At 37.4% G+C, this 13,533-nt stretch overlaps 4 protein-coding genes and 1 pseudogene across 10 annotated transcripts; 1 reads left to right on the top strand and 4 right to left on the bottom strand.

Annotated features, from left to right (window-relative positions):
- Positions 1-1,123: 1,123 nt before the first annotated feature.
- On the bottom strand, positions 1,124-2,414 carry LOC104776634 (putative F-box protein At1g26515 pseudogene; annotated as a pseudogene).
- Positions 2,415-6,079: 3,665 nt separating this feature from the next.
- LOC147946750 (uncharacterized) lies at positions 6,080-7,384 on the bottom strand. Its single transcript, XM_087507242.1, has 4 exons — positions 7,283-7,384; positions 7,038-7,146; positions 6,679-6,975; positions 6,080-6,597 (listed from the first exon to the last, which is right to left on the bottom strand). Exons 1-4 carry the CDS (start codon positions 7,382-7,384, stop codon positions 6,080-6,082), a joined length of 1,026 nt encoding a protein of 341 aa, XP_087363368.1.
- Positions 7,385-7,751: 367 nt separating this feature from the next.
- On the bottom strand, positions 7,752-8,669 carry LOC147946749 (uncharacterized). The gene has a single exon (XM_087507241.1). It carries the CDS (start codon positions 8,667-8,669, stop codon positions 7,752-7,754), a length of 918 nt encoding a protein of 305 aa, XP_087363367.1.
- A 332-nt stretch (positions 8,670-9,001) lies between these two features.
- LOC109130440 (uncharacterized) lies at positions 9,002-11,010 on the top strand. 7 transcript variants are annotated; one of them, XR_015591215.1, is made up of 8 exons: positions 9,002-9,275; positions 9,362-9,626; positions 9,766-9,862; positions 9,959-10,083; positions 10,179-10,225; positions 10,321-10,416; positions 10,525-10,709; positions 10,792-11,010. XR_015591215.1 is itself a non-coding variant. In XM_019239991.2 (5 exons), the coding sequence occupies exons 2-5, from the start codon at positions 9,446-9,448 to the stop codon at positions 10,368-10,370; spliced, it is 453 nt and encodes a 150-aa protein (XP_019095536.2). In that variant the 5' UTR covers positions 9,002-9,275; positions 9,362-9,445; the 3' UTR covers positions 10,371-10,454. The 7 variants fall into 7 exon arrangements, 1 of the variants encoding a protein (XP_019095536.2); XR_015591216.1 differs by having other exon boundaries at positions 10,321-10,453; XR_015591204.1 differs by lacking the exon at positions 10,179-10,225.
- A 60-nt stretch (positions 11,011-11,070) lies between these two features.
- On the bottom strand, positions 11,071-13,532 carry LOC104778871 (uncharacterized). The gene is made up of 9 exons (XM_019239989.2): positions 13,178-13,532; positions 12,871-13,090; positions 12,575-12,687; positions 12,218-12,307; positions 11,956-12,117; positions 11,734-11,853; positions 11,538-11,648; positions 11,372-11,452; positions 11,071-11,288 (listed from the first exon to the last, which is right to left on the bottom strand). The coding sequence occupies exons 2-8, from the start codon at positions 12,980-12,982 to the stop codon at positions 11,381-11,383; spliced, it is 780 nt and encodes a 259-aa protein (XP_019095534.2). The 5' UTR covers positions 12,983-13,090; positions 13,178-13,532; the 3' UTR covers positions 11,071-11,288; positions 11,372-11,380.
- Position 13,533: the final 1 nt, after the last annotated feature.

Here is a 13,533-nt window from a genome sequence, read left to right as displayed (position 1 = left end):
TCAAGGAGCAAACGATTGAATAATTTGAATTTGAATTTGAAGCATATTAACGTATATAAATTCTCCTGGAGCATATTACGTATAGTAATGCCATATATCAGTTTCAATTTGAAGAGGGCAATTGTGACTCGGGTCGTTCATAGGTTCGGATCGTGGTTTATATATATATATATATATATATATATATATATATATATATATATATATTAATTATTATAGTTCCTATTGACTATTGTTATTTTATAAATAAAATATAAAAAGTTTACATGGTTTATATATATATATATTTAATTATTATAGTTCATATTGACTATTGTTATTTTATAAATAAAATATAAAAAATTTACATGGTTTATATATATTTTAAAAAACTCAATTGAAATGAAAAAAAAATCACTTCCGAAATATTTCTCTAAATTATTTGAATTTAAATTTTGATAGCACCTATTATTTACAATTTTGAATTTTGACAGCACCAAGTTAAAATCTCAAATTTTTAATCGGACTCAATCACTAACTCATAGTGATTGTAATCAAATCATATCCCATGGATCACTCCTTAATAGTTATCACCAAAGTGAGATAAGAAGAGAGTGTGTGAGCGTTTGAAATGAGATGAAGAATCCTTGCTTTTATAGCCAAAGTCTTCCATGCACGTACATGTAATCAAAAGGAGAATAAGACATTAATGAGAATATATCAATTCTCAAGTTAATGTGTCAATCACAAATTATTCGTGTCAATCACTATTGATTAAATAGTCGTTACACAAATTCAAAACTATTGACTCGAAATTTGTACTTAGAATCTCAGAATTGCGTATGTCTTGTGACTTCATAAATGTGTCAATCACTATTGAATATTGATTGTGTCGTTACACAAATTACTCGGAAAATTTGTATTTACAATATCAGAATTGCGTATGTCTGTGACTTCATAAATGTGTGTCAATCACTATTGATTGTGTCGTTACACAAATTCAAATTCAAACTTAGAAAGTGAGCTTGTTTGATTTGGCTGACATATTCATAGACATACGCAAATTCTGATATATGTTGTAAATACAAATTTGAAGTTTCTTGTTTGTTTGGAAAGCAATGGTTGCCTCACACAAGCAGGCAAAGAGAGAAAAGGTCCAACTGATTTTAGAAAGAAATGGTGACATTGTTTATGAAATAAAACTAACAAATCAACGAAAGTAAAAGAAATCATATAAGATTATATGGGTAAAATCAAATCATGAATTGTCTCTCTGACAACAACCTAAAACTCTCTAGGTAATCCGAAAAAACTATAGCGTTTATAAAACGACTTATGAACTCATCACTGTATGCGGAAACGTCAATCTTAATCTTTTTTAAACTATTCTTGTCGGGATTGTAATAGGTGACATAAAAATCACCATAATAGCGCCATGATGGTGCGAAGATAAACTCACCCGTATGAGTAGCGCCTCTGACGCGTAAGCGTTGCTTAATTTCGATACCAAAAGTTATTTTCCTCAGCGGTTCATGTTTTTCACCATCCAGATCCACAACCCACACATCAAATGTAGATGCTGTGACTTCAGTAGCTATGGCTAGTGTCCCCTTTTAGTTCATCAAAGTGTCACTATCTAGACTTGGTGTTTGAATCTCTCCAGGTAAACTAGTAAAAAGATTCAGACGGTCAGCCCTCAGTTCAAATCTCATTATGCTCAGTTGTGACATACCTTGCCCCGTTTTAGCAACATAATACACAACACCATCTATGCACACACCGTTAGACCAAGGACGGTGATCAGGAATGCTACAATCCAGCATTTTCCATGGCTTTTTTCCTCCCAATGTGAACACTTGATGGTGAGATGATGGGTCTTGTTGATGTTCATCACGTCTTTCCGTCATGGACAAGACTTTGTATTGATCACTAACTGGATCATACCCGAAAAAACTTTTTACGACCTTGTCCCTTCCCCTTCTTCTGACTCTTGGTAAAGATATGAAACTACCAGTGCTGGGGTTAGCTACTACATGCTCTTGACCATATCCAATGCTTATCAATCCATTAGCATGATTATAATAGTACCCTAACTTATCAGGACATAGGGACGGACATGTACTCAAACGTGATAGAAACGACGACGACGTTGATGATGAGAAAGACGACAAGAAGAAGTGCAATTTTTTGCGGTTAGCGATGTGAAGGGGCCGGTCGAAAGCGATTAGGGTACAAGGCTGCCACGGAAATGATGTGAAGAAACTTCGACTGCGGATAGTTGTTGCACATGACTTGGATAGTGTGAGACACCTACCTACAGTTTTTAAAGGCAACCGCCTAAATATCTCGATCACTAGGTCCGGAGGGAGTTGATCAAACTTGTTTTCCTCTTGAAGATTCTTCACGATTTTGGTCTTTTTGCTGCGTGTTATCATGATCGATCAATCGCTCTAATTCTTTCGAAACCCTAAAAAAGCAGATCTTCTTATTTATACATACGAATATACGATAGAGATTCTAATCAGCAATATACGGTTATAAATGTAGGAGATATTTTAGGTAACTCCATAATTAACTAAATAACCTTACACACAGTTGTTACATAATCCTTTATCTTATAATTCACAAGTCACTTGGCCAATCAGAATAAGCCACATCAGTATATTTTGGCATTTTTCATTTTTTTAAAAACAACTTCTCCAAAAATAACTAAACACAATCTGGGATAAAAAAAACATTTGTACATAAATAAATGTTACAGATTTTTCGGGACAGAAAAAAAAAACCCAACGTGATCTAAAACCGGGTCATAAAAAATACATGGACTCTTAATGGGTTTATTATTTACGAACCCATTAACCCAAATATTTTAAACCCTATAACAATTAAAAACTACTTTCTTTTTCCTCCATCTTCATCCTTTGATCGACAAATACAAAAAAAAACAAAAAAGCATAGATCCCTAATTTTACTCCACTAACAACTCCACGTTCTTGGTGGTTTACAATCGATTCATCTTTTTTTTTTTTTTTTCACTGAATAATTATATGAATTGGGGTTAATATGAGTTTCTTACAAAAAAGGATCAAGGGCAATCAACCCAGCTAACTAGTTAAATCTAACCTGAGATTCTAGCCATATCATCTACAAAAAATTTGTAAAGCCAACATGGGAATCCAGTTGCTACATAAGATTGGCGACGATCCTCTCTTGTTACGCTCTTTGCAATAAGATGAGCACCAAGATTTGCATTCCTATCTTACAAAAAAACTTTATAAACCAAGATATTTCCCAAGGCTGCTTCTAAGGACCTAGAATAGAACAATAAAGAGGGCCAGGCTTTTCGTCGCTGAAGAGCTCCAATTAGATCTTTGTCTTCTGAAGTGAATATGATCTTACTGGTCTTGTGACTGATCATGCTCTCAATAGACCAAAGCCAACTTTGAAGACAAGCATCCAATTCCGAATGAATCATAGAAAACGATTTTCTGCTATGCAACAGAACTTCCCCACTATCATTCCTCAAAACCCATGCCGCTCCACTAACATTGTGTTTTTTATCCCAAGAAGATGCAAAGTTACATTTTAACCATCCTAAGGGAGGAGGAGACCAGAGCTTTTTTACCTGGATAAGGTTTTGGCGTGCAGCTTCTGTCTCACGTTCCTTCAGAGATTGAGCATGGAACCATTCCTTGACATTCTCTCTAATTTTTTTGATTGTGCCAGGTGCTCTAAATCTTCTGCCTTCAATGCAGAGCAAGTTTCTGTTTTTCCATAATTGCCATAATATCCGTGGAAATGCTTTCCTTATCTCGACCTGTAGTTTGCTGTCTTTGCTCACAAGAATCAAGTAGTACAGGTTCTGGTATAGAGATTCAGAATCAAACCCATTTAGCGGAACCGGGAAATCATATAGTGCCCATATTTGTTTAGCAACCGTGCACGTGAATAGGACATGATTTGACGATTCTCCCTCCATCCCACAGCTTTGACATCTTGAGTCGATTTTTAAATCTCTATCAAGCATTTTGTCTACGACAGGTATGGCACCATAGATTGCTTTCCACATAAAAGTTTTGATCTTTGAGAGAGTACTGCATCTCCATAACTGATCTTTTATTTGGAGAATTGAGGGTTGCATTGATGCCTATGTTACCAAGTCAATTTTCTCTCTTTGATAGGCAGCCCAATACCCAGATTTGACCGAATAATCCCTACTTTTTGTATGTTCCCAAGTGAAGAAATCCTTCGAAAGAGGAACTGGCTTGACTTTACAGATCAATTCGACATCTCTAGGGTAGAAATGATAATTCAGTTTGGCAATGGCCCACGAATGAGTATCCACATCAATGAGCTCCTTTACTTTTAAATCCAGATCAAATAAGATATTCTTCATTAATGGAGCTCGCATAACACCATCCAGTACCCATCTAGAAGTCCAGAAAAAAAACAGATTCACCATTACCAATCATTTGCCTAAGACCTCTTTTTAACAAATCTCTCCCATAAAGAATACTTCTCCAAGCAAAAGAAGGTCTCTCTCCAATTTCTGCATCTAAGAATTCACCATCTTCAAAGTATCTACTTTTAAAGAAGAGGGCAAATAGACTATTACCATCTTATAAGATCTTGGAAGCTTGTTTAGCCAAGAGAGCTTGGTTAAAAATTTGGATATCTTTAAAACCAAGCTCTCCTAAGTGTTTTGGTAAGCACAGCTTGTCCCATCCAATCCAATGCATTTTTCTTTTTTCCTTGATGGAATCCCACCAGAATGCTGACATAGCCGAAGTCAAGTTTTTACAAGTCTTTTTAGGTAACTTGAAACAAGATATTGCGAAGATAGGCATTGCCATAGCCACTACTTTTAGTAAAATTTCTTTCCCCCCCTTGAGATAAGGTTCGTTCAAACCAACCAGACATTCTGCTTTTCATGTTATCATGTATATAAGCAAGCATGTCTACCTTAGAGCCACTAAAGCATTCTGGTAGGTCCAGGTACTTGCTTGCACCACCTTCCTTGACAATTCCTAGCTTCACTTGGATTTGGTTTCTGATGTTAACCTCCACTTTGCTCCCAAATGTAATAGAAGACTTTTCTAGGTTGATCAATTGTCATGTGACATCTCCATAGTCCGATAATATACCTTTCAGATTGTAAGCTTGATCCACTGAAGCCTTAACCATAAATAAGCTATCATCGGCAAATAGAAGATGATGAATCGAGGGTCCTTGAGATGAGAATTGGATCCCATTGATTTGACCAGCAGCTTCAGCTTTGCTTAGGAGGTGGGTTAGTCCTTCTGCACATAAAACAAATAATGCAGGCGAGAGAGGATCGCCTTGTCTAAGGCCTCTTTGCGGGTTTATTAAACCAAATGGCTGACCATTTATAAGAACAGTATAAGAGACTGTTGTGACACAGAACATGATCATGTCCACTCACTTTCTGTGGAACCCCAAGGCCACAAGGATAGCTTCCAAAAAACTCCATTCCATTCTGTCATACGCCTTTGACATATCTGTTTTTACTGCCATGAAGTTTTTGGAGATCTCCTTATGTGTCCGCAATTCGTGAACAGCTTCATGAGCAATAAGTATGTTGTCCGAAATCAGTCTTTCAGGGATGAATGCTGATTGATTTGGGGACATGATCATAGGGAGTAGAGGCTGTAGCCTAGACATTATAATTTTTGCCACCACCTTGTACATAACCGAGCACAGACTAATGGGTCTCAGATCACTCATAAGTGGGGAGTTGATCTTTTTGGTAATGAGACATAGCTGTGTAAAATTCCATTCTTTAGGGAAAACTCCATTGACAAAAAAGATTGTTTACCTCACTGGTCACTTGCTCTCCCACTACATCCCAATATTGTTGGAAAAACAGTCCAGTCATTCCATCTGCTCCAGGCGAACTTGAGGGTTTAATTGAAAAAATTGCATTCTTCACTTCCTCTTTTGAAACAGACCCTAAGAGTACTTGATTCATGTCGTCTGTAACTCTAGGGACAAAACCATTAAGCATAGCTTGCGTATCAACAGGAGAAGAAGTCGAAAACAGAGCTTGAAAGTAGGAAGCTGCAACTTCACCCTTTGAGGCTTATGATCTGTGGACTATAGCATTGATATCAACCAGTTTATCTAGACCATTCTTGTTTCTGGAATTTTTGACTGATGCATGGAAATTTTTTGTGTTCATATCACCCTCCGCCATCCATGTCTCTCTACTCTTTTGTTGCCAATGGCTTTCTTCTTCTCTGTACGCTTCAACCAGCTTATCTCTGAGGAGATACATTCTTTGTGAGGAAGGAGAGATTGAGGATTGGACTGCTTCCATTTCATCTTGCAGAACAATGATTTTTTCCTTAGAGTTGAGCTCATTAGACTTTTTCCATTTACTCAGGGCTTTTCTGCAGTTTCTTATTCTCGTAGATACTAGAACTTTAAACCTGTTGGAATCAATATTCCAAGCAGTTGTAATTGCTTCTTTCACCATCGGTTTATGCAGCATCATTTTGTCGAATCTGAATGAGCCTTTGTAGGATTCTTGGGAGGAAGCAATGTTTACTAGGACCGGAGGATGATCTGATCCCCTTTTAGGTAGGAAAGCCTGATTCGCTGCAGGAAACATCGTCAACCATTCTTTATTCGCAAAACATCTGTCCAGTTTACATTAAATCCAGTGAGACCATCTTCTACCTCCCCAGGTGAACCCATTCCCAGTACTCGAGAGTTCACTCATCCCACAATCTTTAATCATACCAGAAAAGGGAATAAACAAAGCTTCAGCACTTCTAGGGCCACCAATCTTTTCTTCATTATTGAGGATCTCGTTAAAATCCCCAATCATACACCAACTCTCCTTCCTGTTCAGCCCAATTCTAATTATTTTATTCCAAACCTCTTGTCTGAAGCTAGCATTTGGATTTCCATACACACAGGAGAGGAAAAAACTATGTGCTCCCAACTGAACAGAGAGATCTAGCACATTCTTGTCTTCATATAATACCCCGATATCAACACTTTTTTCCAAAATAATGCCAACCCACCACAAGTACCAACAGGATTAACCGTATATACATTCTCATAACCAAGCCAAACTTGAATATCTACAATAACATCCTTACAATTCATTGTTTCCATTAAGAACAATATCTCAGGGAAATGCTTTTTCCGCAATTCCATGAGACGAAGAATGTCAAGTCTTGAGGCCGCCCCAAACCTTGACAATTCCAACTCAGAATGCTCATCAGATATGTGGCAGTCCCTCCTTTGGGACTATCAATGATGTTTTGGCTCTTACAGCGATGGGAACACCTTCCAGATCAGTGACTGCTTTCCTTTTTTCCACATTTCCTTTAGTTAATCCTGGATCTTTTGTAACTAGCTCTGCTTTCAGTGCCATATCTCTACCCTTCAACATTCTAGCTTTCTTCTGCTGCCTCTTCCTTGTTTTTTTTTAATTTTTGACTAGAGCCGGAAGGACCAGCTTTAGAGAAGCCTATCCTATAAACCGAAGAACTAGTATTAAAATAATATGAGATCCATGTAGAGTCTGGCAGGTCTTCCGGACTGCTTTCAACATTCTTTGCACCGGCTACACTTGGATCTTCTGAAGGAATTTGAGCAAAGGCTGACCTTTAGATATCTGTTTGCAAATCCTTTCTCAGTTGGGGATAAGAAATGCCATCTGATTCATAACCAAACACCAACCCTTTACCAATGTCCACATTATGAGAGACCAGTGGGACATGTTCCAAGCTGAGAGCTGATTATTGCGAGAAAGGAGATTTTTCTGCTTCAGCAACTGACTTCTTCACCATTAATTCCTCACCATTTGCTGCAATAAGATATTGTCTCATCCCTTCCAGGACTTCAGGAACGATGCGTGGTCGACCAGAGATCGGATTAAGCCCGACTTGATGTTCTCCTAATACTCCAAACAGCGGGTCAGAGTCTTTAATGACCAGAGTTGGCTTGGGATTCGGACTAAGTTCCCCTCTTTTTCTTGTCAAAGCCGAGTCTTGGTTGGATTTTATGATAATAGGGCATACAGAAGACTCATGAGACAGACGTTGACAAGAGTAGCATCTTCGTTGGACTCTTTCATAGTGAAAGAAAATCTCTGCAGATTGATTATTGGGCAGCCATATAATCTTCGACTTCTTTAACGGTTTGGATACATCAAATCTGATTTTAACTCTAACATACGGTTTGGCTTGTGTTAAATCAGGGTCAAATGCCACTTGAAGGACCTGGCCGACAATTTCTCCAATAGAGGTAATTGCAGGAGCTGTGTAGTGATTGATAGTGATGTTGCGAATTTGCACCCATAGGGTGACAAACAGTAGAGAGTTTGGCTGGGGCACTTCAGACCATCTCTCCACTGCTATACCCCATTCGTTTACCGTATGAAACCCTTTTTGTAGTACATCCTCCAAATCGTGTTCACTTGCGAAGATAAATTGAAATTTTTCTCTTGACAAAGCAATACCTCGGACCTTATCATATTTCTGCCACTTTCTTGGTAGTTCGTGAATAGCTCCCGCCACCAATTGGCAATCCGGATTCAGTATGCGACCCACCAAACTTATTATGTTTCTTTCACAAGAGCTGAACTCTGGCAAATCCGGAAGAGAAAATGGAACCTCTTCTTCTTCGAGTGACATAGCCATTAGAGCTTTATCCATTGCTGCCAACATCTTTTATCCGTCAGTGATCTATTATCTTCAGCCGATAGTAGGAGATTGATAGTACCGCACTCCTGAATCAACTAAGCAAACAAAAAAATTATCACTTCCAGCAAACAAAACTCAGATCTACTATTCACCGAAGAAGAACAGTAGAGAAACACTAGGTTTGAGAAAAGGAATGAGAAAAAGATTATCAAAAGGAATAAACAGGGTGTTTAGGCTTAAGGGAAAGTGTTTTTCCACGCTTAATCTCTATATCCTTCAAAGAGCCAAGTCTCTTTTAGAATAAGAGAGTCCTGAGCAAATAAGAGAGTCTCATGCGTTTTTGGATCTTTTTTATTCTTCAGTTATCCATTAGTTGAATCGATTCATCTTCTATATAAACTCAAAATGAGATTATTCTCTCTTAAATTTTCGTTATATCTTTCTCTTTTTTTTTGTGTCACGTTTAAAATGCCTCTCGAAGTTTCTCCTCTCTCAAATCTAGATTCTTTCAAAAAAGAATAGAAGATCAGAGTTCTAATAGCGAGGACATGGAATTATTTTCCTAAAGACAAACCTGGAGTTATTCTGGGTATTGAAGCAATTCTTGTGGATGCAAAGGTTAGTCTTCTTAATTTTCTAAATTTCTGATTACATTTTAGCCTTTTTGGAAAACAATCTTCGCATAATTTATCTTTTCCGCCCAGGGAGATCGAATTCAAGCTTCTGTTAAAAACACATTAGTTCGAAAGTTCAAAAAAGAATTGGTGGAAGGAAGGTACCGTGAGATCATGAATTTTGAAGTTCGTGATAATCTTGGTGACTACAAGGGAACTGTACATCCTTACAAGATTAATTTCATGTTTACTACATGGGTGAAGCCCTCAACTGAGATCCCAAGAATATCTCGGTTCAATTTTTATCCTTTTTCAGAGATTTCAACGTTATCTAATGTCGACGACGCATTCTTTGGTATGTTAATTCTGCTCAATAGTATGGTTTTCAAATTGAGCTCAATATTTTTTTGAAAAGTTTATAGTAACAATCCAATCCGCAACTGTTTCTAGATTTTCACAACATATAATCTGCTTCTCTTAATTTTTTTTTCCAGATATTATTGGAGAAATTGTTGCTATGAGTCAGATTACTCACAAAGATTGTTTTGGACAACAGTCTAAGTTGTTGGATATTCAACTAAGAGATCTAAGGTTAGTGAAGTTGTTGGAGTCAGATTCTTCTTCATGTCTCTCTTAATATACTTTTCCCTTTATCACTTTCCTTCAATTATATTATGTCTATTGCAGTGGTACTATCATGGACTGTACTTTATGGGAGAATCACGCTGAAGATGTACATTCTTACGTTACCAAAAAACCTGCAGGTCCTATAATACTACTTGGGAGTCTAATGAGGACCACAAAATTTAATGGTAAGAAACTCAATCTTATTACTCATTTATAATTCATAATTTCAACTCTTCTCTATGCGACCATGATACAAAACAATTTTAAATTCTCTACGAAGTTGTTTCTTGATGGAGACCTATCTGAGATTGCTGAATTTAAAATGCAGTAAGTCTTTTATTTGTTTAAATTAAGTAACCAAATTCTTTCTTACAAGGATAAAGTTGCCAACTCTTCTATTTTTTTTATACAAAACATTACAGGCTGGGCAATAGGAATTCTAACGATTTTAGAACAGTTTCTCCCCTCATGACACCTGATATCAACAACAAAGTTGAAGATTCGTTCCCATTAAGTAGGTGGGAATCTCTTGATCAGATTACTAAAACTTCTTAGGTATTTGTTTTCAATTTCTATCTATTTTATATAAAGTTGATATATACTAATCTGGTTTTAAAAAATTTCAGGAAAAAATTGTCGTTACTTTTGCAAGAATTCTGGAATTTCGAAAGGAAATTGATTGGTACTATGTTGGATGCACACACTGTTTGAAGACTGTCATGCCCTATTTTAATCCAGAAACAGACGAATGTGACCTCAATAAGTATTCATGCCATCATTGCAACAAGGATGAAACTTCCACAAGTATAAGGTAACTTCCACAAGTATTAATAGTATTGTAGGCTCCTATATCACAACGACTGAATACATAACCTTCTTCCTCTTCTTTTCAGGTACAAAATACATGTTAAAATTGTTGATCATACTGCTGCAACCGCTTCCTTCCTTTTGTTTGATAGGGAAGTTATCCAACTTATTCGTAAGTCTGCTTATCGTATAGTTAGTTGTATACGATAGAGATGCTAATCACAATATACGGTTATATTTGTAGGAGATATTTTAGGCAAGTGATAACTCCATATTTAACATTATTACTCCTAATAGATCTTACGTAACCGGCTCGAGTCTTGGCAGATATGCATCTTTTTTGCAGGATTTGGGTAAACCAAGAGTGTAAAAACGTTAACTGAAACAACTAACTAAATAACCTTACACAGTTGTTACATATTTATAATACATAAACTGATCAAGTTAACGATTGATATAAAAAGTATTGTGCATGACGGTAAAACTTAAAAGCCAGATGCGGGAAAAACCAAAATAGACCAATCTGGTTGTGTCACTGCAAGTTTGCGTTTTCCTTTAGGGTCTGCAATCTCTTAGTCCGCTTCTATATATTCAGTTACTTGAATCAGCAAACAGAGAGAAAACAAAAGATTGTTGGGAGCAATGATGCAAAAAAGGAGATATGACCTATAAATACTATTTTGTTCGTCCGGCTCTCTCCCTCGCTCCATTTTCGCGCTGGCACAATCTCATATATTCTCTAACAGCCTACGTACGCATATTCAATAACAAACAAGAATGTGAAGAACATACTGAGGAGGATCACAAGACCTTAATTCATGACTTACATTACCTGCAATATATGCAGCTGTTCTGAGTTTTGAATGCTCAACACAGCCTTGCAACGGTATATATCCATCTCCAATTTCTTATCCCACAGAATTTCCTCCAGCCATAAACGAACCTGTCAATCCGAGAACAAGTTGGTGTGTCACGAAGAACACTATTTTCTTAACTAGTTGTCCAAGAACGTCTGATAAATTTGCTACCTTATCGAGGTTTATAGGTTGCGGTTCGCTGATGCATAGAGTCCTTACTCCACTATCGTGAAGATCTGACGTCGTTAATGATTTATTTGCTTCCAGCAGTGATTCCAGACGACTAACATGCTAATTTCAACAGTGAACAGGGGAAAAAAGGTTCAGTTTTTACAGACAAAAGCATAAGTAGTAATCGAACAAAGAAGAGAAAACAGGTTTCAGAGACTTAACAGTTGAATCATATGCCTGGCAGTTTAATATATTGGACAAATCAACTTGGCACCTAACCGATCGGATGACATTGGCGAGCGAGTTGATGGAATGAATCTCCTTCTCCAATTCATCAGATTCCTCTTGAGAAATCAAGTCCACCTTGTTCATTATTATCGTGTCCTACAATACAAACAAAAAAATCTCGTCATGATGAGGTGAGAGGGAAGATGCGGAAGGCGATAAGTTAGTGTACCAATTGGTTGAGTCACAATCTGATTACCGCAAATGCTATTTGATTAAAAGCCTCAGGAAACGAGGATGAGTCACGGCGCTCATTGAGCTGAAAACGAAGATTTTTTGCATCCACAACCTGTTCAAGCAGCTAAGTCAGTAAAGGCATTACAACATTAATTCCTAAGCACTAAAACTACTGGAACCAGGGAGAGAGTATGCAACTTGAAACATATGCTATAAAGAAGTAACCAGAAAAAAAAAGAATGAATCACTAGCTATAATTTTAAATTTCTTATAATAGTCTGGATAACACAATGCTGTGCACAAGATGATACTAGAACTATATAGCAGTGTCAAGCCTAACAAAGGAGAAGTGAATCAGATTTAAGAGTTCACTACTCACAGTAACAATGCAGTCAAGCTTGACTTCTGATTCTGACTGTTCAACCAACCAAAGTATAGAAGCCAGTGGAGCCGGATTTGCTAAACCTGTAGTCTCCAGCAATATATTCAAGTCTGCATTTGAGAAAACAAAAGCAGAATGTCTAATAAATCAAATATGCATTGGCTATACCAAATCTTAGATCATCAAGAATATCTTACAGAGTCTAGAGGTTAAGCAAAGGCTCATAAATTTGGGGGGGCTTCACGAGCTGAACAGTTCAGAGTTCGTTACAGTATAGAGAAATAAAAAAGCACCTGTCTTTTCTCTGAACAAGCTGCTGGAGGGCTTGAACAAGGCTATACTTAACAGTACAGCAAACACAGCCATTAGCGAGCTCAACCCATTCCTCAACAATGGCACCTTCATCTCTATCGTTAATCATAAAGCCCTCTCAACACCAATCTCTTCCCCAAACTCATTCAAGATCACAGCGATTCTCTTCCCATGTTTCCCATTCAGTATATAATTCACAAGCTGGGGCCAAAAACAAATCAATCAACAATCAAAAACCAAAACCCAACACTTAAATTAGTGAAAGGAAGAAACTTTATCATTGCTTACGGTGGATTTTCCCGCGCCGAGATAGCCAGTGATGACGCTGACACCAACTGAAACAGCGTCGCTTGATGAGAGATTCTTTCCGACAGAAACATCCGGTTGGATTTGAATAGCCATCGGTGGCTCCTCATCATCTTCCATTTTGTAACTCTCTCTCAGCTTCCTTCCTTGAGCATCATCGCCGGTTTATGCAGAGACGCCGTCAGAGAAGAGAAGACTCATCAGAGCTTCGTGTATGGGCCGTGCCCACATCAACTCGGTTTGGTCACGTTGTCTTTTGTGTTGAAAGAAAGCTCATTTCTGCCCGTTTTAGTCTCCTTTCACTCTGATCCTTTTAGGGTTATTAGTTAAATTAAACG

The sequence above is a fragment of the Camelina sativa genome, chromosome 3 (genome assembly GCF_030686135.1).
Source record: "Camelina sativa cultivar CO46 ecotype springtype chromosome 3, ASM3068613v1".
In the NCBI taxonomy this organism is placed as follows: domain Eukaryota; kingdom Viridiplantae; phylum Streptophyta; class Magnoliopsida; order Brassicales; family Brassicaceae; genus Camelina; species Camelina sativa.
The sequence above is the reverse complement of the archived record's forward strand: the minus strand, read 5'-3'. Positions and strand labels throughout refer to the sequence as shown.